This window comes from Mirounga angustirostris, unplaced genomic scaffold (genome assembly GCF_029215605.1).
Source record: "Mirounga angustirostris isolate CCGP_5_RB_7025 unplaced genomic scaffold, mMirAng1.0.hap1 SCAF_8, whole genome shotgun sequence".
Lineage (NCBI taxonomy): Eukaryota > Metazoa > Chordata > Mammalia > Carnivora > Phocidae > Mirounga > Mirounga angustirostris.
In genome coordinates, this window is record NW_026991716.1 from 70,568,173 (window position 1) to 70,587,177 (window position 19,005).

General features: G+C 33.8%; 1 protein-coding gene across 6 annotated transcripts in view; it reads right to left on the bottom strand.

Moving 5' to 3' along the window:
- Positions 1-232: 232 nt before the first annotated feature.
- Positions 233-19,005, bottom strand: part of IBTK (inhibitor of Bruton tyrosine kinase) — a 109,198-nt gene continuing 90,425 nt past the window's right edge. For 5 of the 6 annotated variants that reach the window (XM_045867158.3, XM_045867155.3, XM_045867156.3 and 2 more), the window contains 4 exons: positions 13,182-13,316; positions 3,245-3,316; positions 2,701-2,833; positions 233-1,740 (listed from right to left, as the gene is read on the bottom strand). In XM_045867158.3, coding sequence (XP_045723114.1) covers positions 1,609-1,740; positions 2,701-2,833; positions 3,245-3,316; positions 13,182-13,316 — 472 coding nt within the window. In that variant the 3' untranslated portion in view covers positions 233-1,608. Of the gene's footprint in view, positions 1,741-2,700; positions 2,834-3,244; positions 3,317-13,181; positions 13,317-15,045; positions 15,956-19,005 lie in introns of those variants that run through there. The other variant, XM_064597807.1, reaches the window with a different exon arrangement.

Genomic DNA, 19,005 nt, shown 5'->3' on the forward strand with positions numbered 1-19,005 from the left:
ATGGACCATAAAGGGCAACGCTCTAATGGAGGTTTGTAAAGGCCTAAAGCCCCACAGACTCAGTCAGCCCTTGTCCCTCCTTCACATCCCATCCAACAAAGGCTCTTTAGGGTGCTTCCCAGGCAACATGGAGTGCACTGTGAAAACCATCACTTTGTAGCATCTTTAAATGTTAAAGATTCCAATATGCATTAAGAATCAAAGCTTCATATGAAATAAAGCAATTCAGAAGGCCTCTTTACTGCAACTTCATTAAAACATTATAAAATCATTTCTTCTCAATTTAAACACAATATAAAACTTATCACAGACACATCTTAGGAAAACTGCCTTTTTTAAGTGGTGAAGGAATGAACACACAGCATCAACGCAAACAATACCGGCTATAATATAGTAGATCAGGAGGAATAATTAGTAATTCCTCCTATGCTGGTTGTCAATATAAGATATCAAATACACATTAACAGTAAAATGGATCAAGATTATTTATTATTGCACATTTGCTTACAAATTTAGGTAGAGCTAAGCCTCAAGTATTAAGTTAGTTTCAGCCATATTTCAATCACCTGAATTACAGCAGTGAATTGCCTATATGTTCCCCTAGGATTATGTTTCAGAAACTAGAACATTAACCTTCCCAATTTGTCTAGTTTACTGGAGCACAGATTTAACATTTGTTTTTAAAAAATTTAACCACTCAAAACCAAATAGCATACTGTAAAGAGAACAATGTTTATGCCTATTCATATAACTCAGGCTCACAGAACTTCTGATTACATAATATTGTAAAGGGTCTTCAAAACTATTCAATTCTTGTATGTATAATTAAGCATTTATTTTGGAAAATTTTAATATTTTGATAAATTGATTCTCTCATAATCAGGCTTTTATAAGATCTTCCCTCCCCACCAAAAAACCAACACACAATGACTCCAAATTTAATAAAGGAACCATTATCTTGGACAAAAGCTTCAGAATAGTATTCACATTCTCTTTTCACTGTACTCTGTAGTTTAAAGCAAAATATGCATACAAATTGAAATAATACAGCATTTGAGCGGTCCATGCTTTAAACAGATCTGGAACATTGATGGCCTGATCAAAAAAGACGCAAGAATGAAAACAACTATATTGCAAACATAAAATTTTGGCCATTAATGGATCAGAAGTAATGGCTGATGCTCCTACTTTAAGCTCATCAATATCATTAAAAAAAAAAAAGTGACAACAGATATTTGGCAATATCTTCTAAATTATTTATCCCAAATTCTCAAATGGAAAGTTATTTTCAATGCCTCACACTTAAATTTTATACTTCAGTCACTCATGTTTTCCTTTTCAGACTGTTCAGGAGAAATAATTCTACTTAAATTTTTAACCTAGTAAGTTTTTCCTCTCACAGTTTTACATAAAAAGTTACTGAAATCACAATTCTGTGGCATTTGTTTTTAATCATACAAACATTATATACCTAAACTGCACTAAAGAAATTAGATCCTTTCTTATTCTATCTAGAACGATGTTACCAAATTTGTAAGAACTCTTTTCCATAACTCTGCTTTTTAACAATCATGATTTATGAAAAATGCATTTCAATTCCACAGCAAATTAGCATCCATGCTTATTCCACATAGGTACTGCTAGTGGTCCCTGTGGTGTCCTTTCAACAATGACAAACTCATCAGGGTTGCCAAATGCCTCATAGAAAACCAATAAATCTTGTATCGCATGCTCTTCAATCTGAAAAAAGGGTGAAAAAAAAACTTGCTTTAATCTTTTAGCAGGATTGTATTAGCTTTCCAGTTTCCTTTTGCAGAAGTCCCACTTTCTATGAATACAATGCAGCAGAATTAAATTAGGTATCCTGCTATCCCCATGGCAAGTAGAAGGCTTAAAGCCTGAAGAATAATCAGATACCCGCCCTCTCTTAAATTTTAATCTTGTGCAGAAAGAAAAAAACCCTGAAAATAGTTGTTGGAATCCATTCATTCCAATAACTTCAGTGAGATACTTTCTGCTCTACAAGTCTTCTAACTCTTCAGGGCAACTATGGGTCTCATCTGTTTCCAAGCCTGGGTCCCTGGTCCTTCAACTAAATCTGTGGAATTTTAATATCCCTCTAATAATTTCTCTTTTCTGTAAGTTAGCCAAAGTTGGTATCTGTGGCTTACAACCTAAGAACACTTACTGATACAGAAGCACTAGATAATGCCGAGTTCATTATTGATCACTTTTATTCTTTTTAATATTTATTTATTTATTTATTTTAGAGAGCACGCACAAGTATGGTGGGAGGGGGAGAGGGAGAGAGAGAATCTTAAACAAGCTCCACTGCCCAGTGTGGAGCCAGAAAGGGGGCTCAATCTCATGACCCTGAGATCATGACCTGAGCCAAAATCAAGAGTCACATGCTTAACGGACTGAGCCACCCAGGTGCCCCACTGATCACTTTTAAAAACTAAAAGAGTCCAAAGCATCACCAGTGCTAAAAAAAAAAAAATTACCCTGGTGACAATTTAGTCTAAATTAATTATCCTGAATTCCTTCAATTAATACTATTGAGTGCTTCAGTTTAGTTTTATATAACATTTTAATGTAATAAATATATGCACCTCTGTGATCAAAATAAACATAATTTTCTTAAGATGAAATGTAGTATAGTTCTTCTCTAAATTAAGTCCATAAAGGCACATTACTTACCTGAATCAAAGCCAAGGGTTTTTCTCGACTTCTGATAAGAGCTGCTTCCTGCTGTAGTTCTTCTTCTACAATAGATGCAAAAGTGACTGGGGCTACCATGGAAGGAGCAGTCAATGAAGAAGACAGCCAGGGACTGAAAGAATAGTAACATGAGTTCTCATTCATCTTTCTAAATTTTTGCATATAAATTCTCCTCTGAAATATTCTTCAACAGTGTTACATTTTTTTTTCCCCAGTGACCTACAATATAAAGGGACTTGGAAGCTTTTGCATTCTCTTTACAGAATGGTGAGGTGAAAAACAGAGGAAAGGAGAGCTAATATTTTATTTGGATCAGTGTTGTAGAGAAAACTTTAGAAAACACCAAAAGGATGGATGGAGCAGAAATGATATAACCAAACAGAAAAGTAACTCAAACTGTGGAGCAGACAGTAGTCAGAAAGCTCATTCTATTCAATATTCTACTCCCAATTTTTAATATTATCTTTCACTGCTAAACAATAGCCTAGCTTTGGAGGCTCCAAAGCTAATCAATTAGCCTTACTTGTGACTGTCTACAAGTGGTAAATCTGAAATATGGTTGCCTTCTGGTCCTGGGGTACCATGAGTCGAGCATCTGCAAAACAAATGCCAAAATTGGAGATTAAAACTTCTACTAATATTAGTAAAAGTGTTTATAACAGAAATACAGAGGAAGAATTACAAGTCCTGACTCAGGATACAAGTTAATGTGTGCAGTCAGACTCACCTTTAAAATTGTAAGTAAAAAAAAAAATCTGTGCCTAGGTGGTTCAGTCAGTTAAGCGTCTGCCTTCAGATCTAAGAGTCTGGGATCTAAGGGTCCTGGGATCGAGCCCCGCATCCGGGCTCCCTGCTCAGTGGGGGGAGTCTGCTTCTCCCTCTCCCTCTGCCCCTACCTGTTTGTGTGTGTACACGGGCTCTCTCAAATAAATAAATAAAAATCTTTTTTTAAAAATCCTGTGTATAAAATACCATAGAGGAAGATCTTGCAAGAAATGGTCTGTTTCTTCTAATAATATTCATATAACCATTTACTATTATCAAGCATACATTAGGAAATACAGAAAGCTTTGTATATAAAGTTTTACATTAGTAAGTTTATGAATAAAAGTGAAAAATTAGCACTATGTTTCAAAATACATACAAACTGGATAATTAGCAGCCAAATTTTATGAGCAACTAATATAGTAAATATTTTGCTAAGCCAGAAATTATAGGTTGGTAATATAAGATATAATTTCTATGTTCTAAGAACTCACAAAATGAGGAAACAATATATAATTTGAAGTATAGCAGAAAATAATTTAAGACACTATCTAACAAGGACTATAAAAATCAAAAAAGATTTGGTCATTTGAGAGGGCCTCATGGAGAAGACAATAAAAGAGGTGTAGGATGAGGGGTTAGGAAGTATTCCTGTAAGGGAAAAAATTAAAAAGGTACTACAGAGACTGGCCTAATTGTGGAATTTTACAGCTAGAAAAGTACCTAGAAATTATCTGGATTAATCAAATGCCCTCTTTCAGGAATGAGCAAACTAGGCTTAGTCAGGTTTAACAGAAAGTCAAAGAATGAACAAACCGGGTCTAAAATATTGACTTCCTGATTCATTTATGGATCATTTGTGGAGTTACTAGGTATGTGTAGCACTATGGTGCTGAAAATCAGGCTGATTAAAACTCAGTCCCTTCAGGAGGGAAAACTGAAAGGGGAGAAATCAGAGAGGGAGATGAACCCTGAGAGACTATAGACTCCGGTAAACAAACTGAGGGTTTCAGAGGGGAGGGGCAGCGGGGGGATGGGGTAGCAGGGTGATGGGTATTGAGGAGGGCACGTGTTGTGATAAGCACTGGGTGTTATACACAAGTATTGAATCAATGAACACTACATCAAAAACTAATGATATACTATACACTGGCTAACTGAACATAAAAACAAAAACAAAATTCAGTCCCTTCCCCTCTAAAAACTCTGAGGAGAGAGATTTAAAAATCTATTTATAAAGAATGATAAAACAATGGGAGATAAAACAATTGATACTTATACCAATTTGCATAAAGTAGTATGGATTCACAGGAGAAATTGACATGAGGGCATATGCTGTTGGCTTCACTGAAGAAATGGCATTAAAGCTGAGGAGAGTGGCACTGAAGTAGGGTTTTTGGTTGTACATATACATGAAATAGTAAAAGACTTTGGTGGCTTAAGTAAAGACAGGCTGTTCTTTTCAATAAATAGAATGATTTGGAAGAGATTAAAAGAGAAATAAAATTAAAATGAGCCAGTAGGGCCAGAGTACAAAGTGCACTGAAAGCTAAAACGTTTAGACTTGATGTATGGACAAATAAATTTATTGAGAGTATTTTCATATATATTACCTCATTTAATCTTTGCAATACTCTATAAAGCATGTATTATTTACATTAGTGATTAGGGAATTTAGACTCAAAGAATATTATATATATATATATAACTGCCTGACTCACAGGTTGGGAAGTAGCAGAAACAGAACTCAAAGCAGATCTTTTTCACTCAGAAGACAGTATGTTTTCCATTATCACAAACCTGCCTTTATTTCTATTATTTCCCTTAGTTTAGAATACATTCCACTACAAATGTTTTCTTATTCTTTAAGGACTGGTTCAAATATCACCTTCTCTCTGCTCCTACAGCACTTCAACTACTATTACAGAGCTTCCCACACCGTGTTGTTATTGTTTGCACATCTGTCTTAACTGCTAGACTAGTCTCTCAAGGTACAGCACTGTACCTCATTCATGTGTCCAACAGAACACCTGGAACACAGTTGTTTGTAAAAACAGATTTAAAGAATAAATAACAGAATCAGAAAGCCAAAGGATTTTAAATATGAGATAAAAGCAGGTTTTTTTTTTTTTTTAAGTTCCTCATTCCTCTGAATTACTGGTAACTTTTTTCTTCTAGATGTTAGGTACTGAATGAAGTGAAAATAGTATAGTTATATGTTCTTAGTTTTAAGTTCTAGGACTTGAAATCTCCTGGATGCTTGACCTATGACATCCAAAATAAGAGAAGTCTCCAGGATGAAGTAGAAGACTTGTAGCCAAGAGAAAAATGAAGCTAAGGAGATGAACTAGAAAGTTACTGGAATAAATGTTACAAGATGAAGAGAATCTAGACTAGAATAACTATAAAATAAATGGAAAAAAATTCTACATTCTGACGGAAGAGAGAGCTACCTTAGAGACTAAATGCAAATTCCCATGGTTAAGTTCCTTGAAAAGTCCTAGGAAGGAAGGAAGGAAGGAAGGAAAAGGAAGGGGAAGAAGGGGAAAGGAAGGCGAAGGGCAAGAAAGAGAAAAGAAAGAAAAGAGAAAAGAAAAGATGAAAAAAAAAAAGGTCTTAAAGTCAGTCCGAGGCTAGAGATTAGAGGCCTTCTAGGGCACTAAAGCATAATATGCTAGCCTCTATTAGGTGTATACATAAAAGTGTTAAATACAGGCCTAGTCCCTTAAATGTGTTTGAAATATCTAGTTGGTAAGTCTAAATGAGCACACATAAAAGTTAAATGAATGACTTGAGTGGTGCTCAAAAATCCCTCCCTGGTATCTGGGATTGGCTAAAAATTTTGACACTGTCAAAGAAACGGAAAAATATTGTAGAATCAATCGTTAATAAGTAAGAAGCAGCAGCTACAAGCTGTCTGTGAAAATGGTATGGTACTGGCTAAAACAAACTGAATATCAGAACTAAAGTATCTTATATAGGCCTTGTAAAATCACAGTTGAGCAATCAGAGCTTAAGTATAACAACTTACCTGTATAACATTTTATAATTTATAAAGTACTTCCATATACGCTGTCAGATATAAGCCTTATGATAGACATTATTGTTCTTATTTCAGATGTGATGAATCTGGTTCAGAAAGGTTCACAGAGGGCTACTGTGTTAGACTGAAACTCAAATCTGTTTTATAAGATTGTAATCTCAAGTCTTTCCATTAATGATTTTTCAGTGGATAATCTCATTAGTTATAAATTTATCCAAACAACTGAAAGTCCATGCAAATTTCATCTTAGAATGAAGTAAAACTATTACATAGAGCTATGATTAAACAAATACCAAAAACATACTAAGCTTTCAGATAATAAATACAGGTATTTGCAACACAGAAACAGACATCTCAATAAACAATCTGTATAAAAATTGGCCTTCTGAAAATAAAAGCAACATTAAAAGGCTGGCAAAAATAAAATCCTCTTTCAGTGATTTTTGTTCAAAATGAACAACATTAATCTTACCAAATTTAGGCTTTGAGAATAACTAAATTACTTCTTACTCGTTCCATCGACTTTTAACTTTTTTAAGGAATTCAGTATTAGCTTAATTACAAAGATTTTTATGTAAGTTTAGAGCTGATATAATTTTTGTCTCACAAGTAGTTTTCCTTAACAGTAAGAAACACAAGATCAGTTTCTGTCCAGAATTACATAAAGGGGTGCTTAAGTGGAAGGAAAATGAAAGAAAACACATGAAAATGAAAAAGAACACATAAGTAACAATAAACACATAAATTCCACAAATCCCTCTTTTCTGCATTTTAACATCCCCAAATAACATTGCCATTCCTGGATTTCCCTAGCCTTGAGAGAAAAAAAAATCACAATTTCTACAATTAAAACAAGAATATAAGATTTGAGGAATTTCCTAAGATGAACTCCATTACACTTGCCACACAAATTCTCTAAAGGACCACAGCATTTGTCTTCTAGCTATAATTCTATTACTTCTATTTACACTGCCTCTATTATACTTCTCCTCTCTTAAAAATCTCATCCTATGTTCAAAAGCTTGTGGCAATAGATCAGTATTTTTCTAATACTATTTATATGACCATACATATAATGACCAAATATTTGGCACTGAATAAGAAAAGTGTTTATGAACTATTACTCAGGCCCTTCTTCAATTGAGTTTTTCCTGACAATTCCAATCCAGTCATTTTTTCCCCTCTCTGAACCACTCAGCTGGCATTTAAATCATATACTGCTTGTGACTTAATACTGTTACACTGTATTGCAATTTCACTCTTGACTTTTCATTTAACTTTCATGTGTGCTCATTTAGACTTACCAACTAGATATTTCAAACACATTTAAGGGACTAGGCCTGTATTTAACACTTTTATGTATACATCTAATAGAGGCTAGCAGAATGTTGTGCATATGTAATTTGGTGAATTACTATTTTACTTTGTTTTATTATTTCCTTTTTAAAACTCATTTATGATTTCACATTTTCTGTAATAAAATTAAAAATGAAAGTCAAGCTGTTTCCATTCTCAGTCATCATATATTACACAGTGATCAGTGATAATATACAGCTATTTAAAACATTTACTTCCACTTACCAAATAGCCAAGCTATGGATGGCATGACACTATTATACACTCCTTTATAATACTCCTGTATTATAGTGTATACCATTATAATACTCCTGTATAATACTGTATACTATTATACACTCCTTTACAATTTCCAAACCAGTATAATAGCAGAAGCCACTTTTCACAATTAAGAGCCTTAATGTTATAGCACACTCTAGTGATCAACTATGAAACCACAGATCTTCAATATGGTAAGACAGACTTATCCAAAGAAAATAAAATTTCAATCTATAGTGTTAGTATTTAAAATGTAAAAATATTACAGAAATGAACTTAATATTCATGCCTTACAATTTACACACCTAAGGCATACACTATAACTTACTCATTAGAAACAAATGTTACCTGAAACAGCTACAATTTTACCTCATTTATTCATCTTGTTCTCAATGAAAATATTCTAAGCATTGGTAATTCAGTGAGGAGCAGAGATCAATCTCTCACTGAGATGACTCTCTTCTCCTATGCTTTCACTGAACATATGTTAGATACACAGATATTAAAATACTTGTAGTTGAAAACATCAAACAAAGAATCACACTAATCTGTGAAAAGTGTGAGGAGTGAGAATTGCTATGGGAACATATCATAGAAAACTGACCCACTAAGGGAAGTCTGACTTCTCCAAAGAATATGACTGAATAGAGACTGAAAGAAGAATCAGTCAACTAGTCAAAGGGGAGGTAAGTGGCAAGAAGTAAATGGCATTTGAGAAACTGAGAGAAGAAGATAATGAGAATCCAGAGATATTAAAAAGATAAGAGGTTGGAAGAAAACAGACTATGCAGGCCTTAAAGCCCAGATAAGAATTCTATCTTTTACCCTAAGAACAGTAAGATCTGCCATTTCAAAAAAGAACATAACTGGCTCAGTATATTGGAGGAGAGGAAGATAGGTTATGCCAAGACCAGTTAGGAGGCTACTCAGGTGGCCCAGGTGAAAGATCACAGTAATCTGAATGAGGGTAAAAACAGTGGAGATAAAATTTAATATATGATTTGAGGAATATTTAAGAGCTAAAACTGGCATGTCCTGATGATAGACTGAATATTGGTCGGGAAAATGGAATATTAAAGACTTGCAAATGCCATTTAACAAGGAAGAAAACTCAGAAAGAATGGGTTTTAAAGAGAACTTTATTCTTTAAACTAAGCATCATGATATACTTTTTTGTTTCCAACTACCCATAGAATATTCCATTCTTCTCATGAAGAACTGGATTTCATATATGCATTTTTTAATTGAAGTAGAATTGACATACAATGTCGTATTTGTTTTAGGTGTACAAGAGTGATTAACAATTCTATACATTATGCTATGGTAACCACAAGTGTAATCACCATCTATCACCATACAACGTTATTACATATTGTTGACTATATTCCCTATGCTGTACTTTTCATCCGCATGACTTATTTATTTTATAACTGGAAGTTTGTAGCTCTTAATCCCCTTCATCTATTTTGCCCATCCTTCCAACCCCTTCCCCTCTGGCAACCACCTACCCATTCTCTGTATTTATAGACATAAATGTTTTGCTTGTTTCTTCTGTTTCTGTTTTATTAGACTCCACTTAAAAGTGAAATTATATGGTATTTGTCTTTCTCTGACTTACTTCACTTAGCATAGTACCCTCTAGGTCCATCCATGTTCTCACAAATGGCAAGATCTAATTCTTTATGACTAAGTAATATTCCATCTCACACACACACACACACACACACACACACACACTGTCTCTCTCTCTATCTTCTTTATCCATTAATCTATTGACAGACACTTATGTTGCTTCCATATCTTGGCTATTGTAAAAAATAATAATGCAATAAACATAGGGGTGCATATATTTTTTGAATTCATATTTTTGTTTACTTTGGGTAAATCAGGAAGAAAAAATCCAGGAAGAATGGGCTGTTTTGTATTTTTGTTCGATTTTATGAAAGGGGTTTGAGGAAAACATTGTTTGGTTTTAGACAAAGTTAAAGTACTTCTGAACATCCAAGTAGGAAGGAGTTATGAAGAAGACACCTGAGTATGTCTGAAGCTCAGATGATAGTTGTGGGCAGGCAATATAATTTTTGAGGCTTTAGTGTATAGCTGATAACTGAAAATAGAAGCTCATGAAATGGTGTAGAAAGAATACAAAGTGAAGTGAGAAGATGACCTGTAATTGAACTTCAAGTAGAATGAGTCACATAAAAAGTTCATGGTTTTGGCAATATGGAGATCACTGCTGAACTTAGCTTGAACTATTTCAGTTTAGTAATGGGACTAGAAGCCAGACTGGATTAAGAAGTGACTGGGAGCCGACAGCTCTTTTAAGAAATCTGGCTGTGAAGGGAGTAGGGGATTGGTAATGATAGGACAACTGTTAGAAGGAAGTGTGGGAGATGACTGAGGGATTCATTACCTCACCCAGATCACATGAGAGAGATCTAACACATATACAAAACCAGATGGGAGGTATCCATCTAAAAGGACAAGGCTGAATATCCACAAGAAAAGAGAGGGATAATTAATAGCTTAAGGCATTTAAAGTGGAAAGGAATGAAGATACCAGCACAGGTATAAATATTAACCATAGATAGGAAAAATAACTCTTCCAGTGCAAAACAAGAAAGGGAAAAAATGAATAAAAATAGATGCAGATTTGTTTCACAGTAAGAAAATAAGGAAGTTACATGTTTTCTATTTAAAAGCCTGGTCTATATCACTTATCACACAACTTACAAAAACCAGTGGTATTCTTATGTTTCTCTTATATCAATAAAAAGACTATATTCAATTTTTAAAAATATTGTAATAGATGCAGGATCATTAGAGTATAACAATTTTTTTTTAAATTTCTAAAAAAAAATTTGGAATCAAAAAACATAATGAGATGTACAGACTTTAAAAAATTTTTTAGAATTATGTACATAATAGACACATTCATAAAAGAAATAGATAAACATAAATGCATGTGTATGTGTACAGTGGCACTCAAATGCAGTTGAAAATAAACATTTTTACTGTGAGAATTTAACAACACTTAAAAACCTACCTGTCACTTAGGAATGGAATAAAATGCCCTTCCCTCAACATCTTTAAGAATACAACTTACAAAACACTGAATAGTTTTACATTGTTTAGGTTCAGTCATTTTCATTGTATCATAAAATGTTCACCAAACTTTGTTAGTACTTTTTTTCCGAAATACATTTTGAAACTAATAAAAAAAAATGCATTTAAATACGTTTAATACATCGATGATCACTGGCATGTTAACTTCTGTTGCCAGGTTAATTCATTTCTATATCAATTCAAGAAGAAAATTTCTTCTGCCATCTCTGTTTAAATGAAGTATGCTCTGAGAGAATCTTAAATCGTAACTATTTCAGTCAGAATTTTCTTAATATTAGACAATTAAATGCTGAAATAAATGTTGAGGCTGATTTTTATATACTTAATTACTTGTGTAAGGTTTCTCTTCTCTTTTGGACTGTGTTCTCTATGGGCAGGGGCTATGTTAATTTTATCACTAACTCTAAATATTTGTCAATTTTAAGACTACAAATGTCTTGCATCACATCCAGTTCTGTAATTATGATCCTAACAAACCAGCCTTAATATTCTCACTTTTTCATAAGTAAGCATATAACAAGTTTATCTATTTGATATGTTAGAGTTACATTTAAGACTTTTATAGTGTTCCACTTATAAAAGTTTTCACAAAGATAGGGAGATAGACCAAATGATTTCTTCAGATTCTTTCTGATCTCCGATTTTCCATATTGTAAGTAAATGGCTCAAGATCTTTGGTCCCAAATGTATGTTATAATAAGGCAGCCAGTCACAATATCAACGACGAAAATGTTTAAAGAATTCATCTAAACCAATAATTTCCAATGTTGTTGTTAGAAGACTGACAGTTCCTCCGGAGTTGCTTACAGGGCAGATATGATGAGGTTAAACTATAGTATGGTTCCCAGAACCCTCTTCTTGGTACAATCACAGAAATTTATACTAACCTGTTTGATAATACTGGAATTAGACATAAGATTTCACATTAAAAACGGTTTAGGGGGAAAAGGTTTAACAAATAGTGTTAAAAAAGCTTTATCATTATGTAAAACAATATTAATCTGGTCACAGCTGACATTTTTAATTACATTTTTGTTTTGTCTAAAATACTTTAGGGTTTAATATCTTTGGGAGACGTCATATTAGCAGAAATAAGAAAAAAAAATCCATTTAGCCAACCAACTTGAAACACAGTTCTTTCTTCCAACACTGGACTATCTAATGCTCCAAGAATGATCCTTTTTGTACATTGATTAAGAGAATTTACATAACATGGCAGAAAAGCTATTTTTATTAGAAAATTGCTTTTAAATTATGTTTAGATTTTCATGTTCCATGTAGGCATTTAAAATATGAAACATCTTTTAAAATACATTGAACTTTAAAAACTAGTATCAGAAACAGCTAGAGAAAAAACTGGAAACACCTAAAGGTCCATCAACAGATTCAGATATATGGGTTGCTTTATAACAATGAAATACTACTCAGCAATAAAGTGGAATGAACTAATGATACACATAGCAACTTGGATGAATCAAAAACTATACTGAGTAAAACAGAATTTTTAAAAGTACAGACTAAATGATCCTATAGGTGTAAAACTAGAATATACAACATAGTCTCTACTGACATGAGGATTAGTATCTGCATAGAGAGTAAATGGGGAAGGGAGGAAGAGATTACCAAGGGACATGAGGAAACTTCTGAGAATGATTGTTATAGTCATTGTCTTGAATGTAGGTGGTAATGGGTTCACAGGTGCATATATATGCCAAAACATCAAATTGTACACTTCAGATTTATACAGTTTACTATAAGACAATTATACCACAATAAAGCTACAAAAAAACAGACATGTTAATTTTGAATGTAAAAGAATGTGTAAAACTCTGCCTGATAAATTTTTAAAGATTTTTTCAGAAGTAAAACCAATACAGAACTTTTTAAAGTAAAAAAATGTTTAACTTATTACCTTTCAACTTTTGGAGCCGGGGAATTTTCTATTCCTTTAAAACAAACTTTTTTGACATGATCTCCAGTAATAGATTTTTTTTCTTCTAAGAAATCCCGGAATGACTTGGATGAAACTGAATGCAGAGAAGATGCCCTGCAAAAGACAACAGAGATCGTGTTAAAACATCCATTTTTTAAAAGGTCACTGCTAGAAATCACAAGGAGAAAAGGGAGAGAATGTATACAAAAATTTTACAGTGATGATATATAGTTTTTAATGTGATGTTGGATTCTTGCTGTTAGTTGTGAATCAAAATGATGTGATTAAAAAACAATGGAGACCAACACTGAAGATAACCCAGATGTTGAAATTAGCAATGATATTAAAAACAAGTGTTAAAACGATGTCTCAGGCAACAATAAAAAAATGCTCAGAATAAACTGAAAAATAAGCTCAGGGAAAAGAAACTATGAAAAAGAACAAAATAGAAATTCAAGAACTTTTAATACAATATTTAAAAAACAAAATTCACTGGATTGATTTAACAGCCAGAAGAGAATCAGTAAAACTGAAGATAAATCAACAGAACTTTTAAAACTGAACAGAAGGAAGAAAAGATTGAAAAAAAAATCTGCCACGGGGACTTATCAGATAATATCAAAACGTCTACTGTAAGTGTAACTGGGAGGACCAGAAGGAGAGGTTAGAAATATGGCAGACAAAAATATTTAAAGAAACAATAGCCAAGCATTCCCCAAATCTGGTGGAAGATATAAAGATTTCAGCAAACTCCAAAGAAGATTGATCTAAAGAAAACCATACTTAGGTATATAATGAGCAAGCTGCTAAAAACCAAAGATCAAAAGAAAATCTTGAAAGCATCTTGAAAGAAATACAACACAGTATGAAAACACCTAGCTTATTAGAAACAAGGAAAGTCAAAAGACAGTGGAACATCTTTAATCTGATGAAAGGTAGGAAAAAAAGCTATTGATCCAGTATTCTATGTGGGTGAACTTGGACAAGGATCCTCTCCAAGTCAGGATCAGAAACGATTACAGTCCTGGCTGAACCTTGATTACAGCAGTGTGGGAGACTTGAGCCAGGAGCACCCATAAGCAATAATTCAGTGAAGCCTGACCTAAAGGAACTATAAGACAACAAACACTGATTGTTTTAAGCCATTGTTTAGGGATAATCTGTTACAAAGCAACAGATAACTAATATAAGATACCATTGGAATTAAAAAGATAATAAAAATTATAAGTAACTTTATGTAAATAAATTTGACAACTTAGATAAAATGGACAAATATCTTGAAAAAACAATTTATTAGGGGCGCCTGGGCGGCTCAGTTGGTTAAGCGTATGATTTTGGTTCAGGGTATGATCTCTGGGGTTATGGTATCAAGCCCTGTGCTCAGTGGGGATTCTGCTTCCCCTCTCCCTCTGCCCCTCCCCCCCCCTCAGGCACACACTCTCTCTGAAATAAATCTTTAAAAAAATATTTATAAAAGAAAACAAAAATATAAAATAATATATATAGACCTATCTCTATTTGAAAAATTGAATTAATACCACTAGTTTTAATTGTAGAAATTGACAAATTGATTCTAAAATTTTATGGGAATACAAAAAACCTAAGCCAAAGTATTCTTTTTTTTTTAATTAACATAAAATGTATTATTTGTTTCAGGGGTACAGGTCTGTGATTCATCAGTCTTACACAATTCACAGTGCTCATCATAGCACATACCCTCCCAATGTCCATCACCCAGCCACCCCATCCCTCCCACCCCCTCCACTCCGGAAACCCTCAGTTTGTTTCCTGAGATTAATAGTCTCTTATGGTTTGTCTCCCTCTCTGGTTTCATCTTGTTTCATTTTTCCCTCCCTTCCCCTACGATCCTCTGCTTTATTTCTCAAATTCCTCATATCAGTGAGAGCATATGATACTTGTCTTTCTCATGATTGACTTATTTCGCTTTGCATAATACCCTCTAGTTCCATCCACATCGTTGCAAATGGCAAGATTTCATTTTTGATGGCTGTGTAATATTCCACTGTGTATATATACACCACATCTTCTTTATCCATTCATCTGTTAATAGACATCTAGGCTCTTTCCATAGTTTAGCTATTGTGGACATTGCTGCTATAAAATTGGGGTGCACATGCCCCTTCAGATCACTACATTTGTATCTTTGGGATAAATACCCAGTAGTGCCATTGCTGGATCATATGGTAGCTCTATTTTCAACTTTTTGAGGAACCTCCATACTGTTTTCCAGAGTGGCTGCACCAGCTTGCATTCCCACCAACAGTGTAGGAGGGTTCCCCTTTCTCCGCATCCTCGCCAACATCTGTCGTTTCCTGACTTGTTAATTTTAGCCATGCTGACTGGTGTGAGGTGGTATCTCATTGTGGCTTTCATTTGTATTTCCCTGATGCCGAGTGATGTTGAGCATTTTTTCACGTGTCTATTGGCCATTTGGATGTCTTCTTTGCAGAAATGTCTGTTCATGTCTTCTGCCCATTTCTTGACTGGATTATTTGTTCTCTGGGTATTAAGTTTGAAAAGTTCTTTATAGATTTTGGTTACTAGCCCTTTATCTGATATGTCATTTGCAAATATCTTCTCCCATTCTGTCGGTTGTCTTTGGTTTTGTTGACTGTTTCCTTTGCTGTGCAGAAGCTTTTTATCTTGATGAAGTCCCAATAGTTCATTTTTGCCCTTGCTTCCCTTGCTTTTGATGATGTGTCTAGGAAGAAGTTGCTGCTAGCCAAAGTATTCTTAAAGAAATACAAAGTTGGAAGAAGATAAAACAAGTCAGAGTAATCAAGATAGAGTGGTACTGACATAAGGATTAACGAACAGATCAGTGGAAAAGAACAGAGAGCTCAAATATAGATCTTCACATCTATAGTCATTTTAATTTAAATAACTAAATTCCCAAAACAATTCAGTGTAAAAGTATTTCATCTATAATAAACAAATGTTTATAGAAGAAAAATACCTTTACCTTTATCTCACACCATATCCCAAAATTAATTCAAGGTGGATCACAAACCTAATGTAAAAGTTAAATATCCTAGAAGAAAACAAAACTCTATCTTCATAACTTGGTGGTAGGCAAAGGTTTCTAGGACTTATACAGGAATAAATATCAAATAAAGAAATGGTGAATTAGACTTAACCAAAATTAAAACTTCTGATCAGAAGACACTGTTAAGAAAACAGAAAATATCTGCAAAACATGTATTTGACAAATGACTTGTATCCAGACTGTAAAAAGAACTCCTAGAGGGGTGCCTGGGTGGCTCAGTCAGCTAAGCATCTGCCTTCAGCTCAGGTCATGGTCCCAGGGTCCTGGGATTGAGCCCTGCGTGAGGCTCCCAGCTCAGTGGGGAGCCTGCTTATCCCTCTCCCCACTGCTTATTCTCCCTCTCTCAAATAAATAAAATCTTTTTTTTTTAAAAGAACTCCTAGAACTCAAAACTAAAAAACACAGTAATAAAAGGCAATTTCAAAGAGCAAGCAAAAATGATTTCAATAGATACTTCACAAAGAAAGATATGCTAATGATCAATAAGCACATAAAATAGTGCTCATTATTCATCAGGGAAACACAAAACCACAATGAGAGGTTGCTATACACCCACCAGAATGGGTAAAATTAATTGACAATATCACATATTGGCAAGAATATAAAATAACCAATGCTCTCATACATTGTTGGTGGGAGGATAAAATGGTACTAATACTATGTTAATAGGTCTGGCAGTTTCTTAATAAGTAAACATATATTATATCTGTATAATCCAACAATTGTCCCTAGTATTTATCCAAGAGAAATTAAAATATGTCTCTGAAAAGGCTCAAACAAGAATGTTAACAGCAGTTTTATTCATAATTGCCAAAAACTATTCAATAGGAATAAACACAAATTGTATATTCATACCTTGGAATACTACTGAGTAATAAAAAGGAATAAATCATTGGTAAACACAATCCAGATAAATTTGAAAGACATGCTGAATGAAAGAAGCCAGAGAGAAGAAACTACATTATGTTTCATTCTCATTATACAAAGTTCTAGAAGAGGCAAAACTAATCTGTGGTCAAAAAAGAAAAATCAAAACAGTGGTTGACATTGGTATGGAGGAGGGGGCCAGGATAAAAGAGAACTTTCTAAAGAAAACTTTGGGATAATGGTAATGCTCAGCAATTTATTAAAAAGATAATAAACAATGACCAAGTAAAGTTTTTTCCAGGAACGCAAGGTTGGCCTAACAATAAAAAAAAAAAAATCAATATAAAACATACATTAACAGGATAAAGTAGAAAAATCTTATGGAAAAGGCCTATGATCCAAAATATGACCAGTAAAAGGCAAAGATCTGAACATGCATCCCAAATATATAAAAATGGCCAATAGGCCCTTAAGAAATGTAAAATAAACCACACCTACTAGTAGCTAAAATGAAAAAGATTAAGTGTGCCAAGTATTGGAAAGGATATGTAACAACAGGAACTCTCACACACTGCTGGCAAAAATATAAAACATGACCATTCTGGAACACTGTCTGGTGCTTTTCTTATAAAGTCTAACATTCACTTAACATATGATCCAGCAATTCCACTCCTAATTATTTACCCAAGAGAAATTAAAAACATGTCTATTATGACTTTAATAACTTTTTTCATAAAAATATAATGGAAACCCAGTATTTCTCAACAAAAAAGGAAGAAATTATGGGATAAATGCAACAACATGGATGAAGCTCCAAAACTTTAAATTGAATGACAGAAAGCCAGACATAAAATAGAACATTACTGTACTTATATGTCATTTATACAAAATTTGAGAGCAGGCAAGAACTAAGTTATAGTGACAGAAATTTCATCAATGGTGGCATAGGTGGAGACTGAGAAAAGGTATTCGGATGACAGAAATATTTCTTTTTATTTTCATTGGGGTGGTGAATACACAGATGTATACATTTGTCAAAACTCCTATACATAAAATTAGTGCATTTACCATATGTAAATTATACCTTGATAAAGTTACTTAAAAAAAAAAAAACAGTATAGAAAAGGAAATCTGAACTCCTTCCCAAATGACTAAATTAAAGTTGAAAAATGCCAAGTTTTGGTAGAGGTGGAGAAAGCACAACTCATATACCACTGATGAGAATGTTTTGTGATAGCCACCAAAAATGAATATATGCATATCCTATAACCCAGTTATTCCTAGTTATATACCCAATAGAAATACAAATGTACTTCACCAAAGACATGAACTAGAACATCTATAGCAACACTATCTTAATAGTAAAACAACGAAGATATTCAAATGCTAACAAAAACTGAATGAATAGATTAGTTGCAGTATATTTACACAGTAGAAATTAGTACTCATCAAAATATGACTGAGTTTCATAAATATGTTGAACAAAGGAAGCCAGACACAATTCTATTTATATACATTAAAAGAAAATCTATGGAAAGAGAAGTCAGGATAGTGGATGATAAAAAAGATAGTGGGTTGGTGCAGGGGGAGGGGACATAGAAGGGTGGCAGGAGGGGACTCAAGATGCTGGTAATGTTACTTCTTGATTTGAGGGCTGGTTGCACAGGATGTGTTCAGTTTGTGAAAATTCAACCTATACAGTTTTGATAACTGTACTTTTTAAATTTTTTTTTTTAAAGATTTTATTTATTTGACAGAGAGAGACACAGCAAGAGAGGGAACACAAGCAGAGGGAGGGGGAGAGGGAGAAGCAGGCTTCCCGCTGAGCAGGGAGCCCGATGTGGGGCTCGATCCCAGGACCCTGGGATC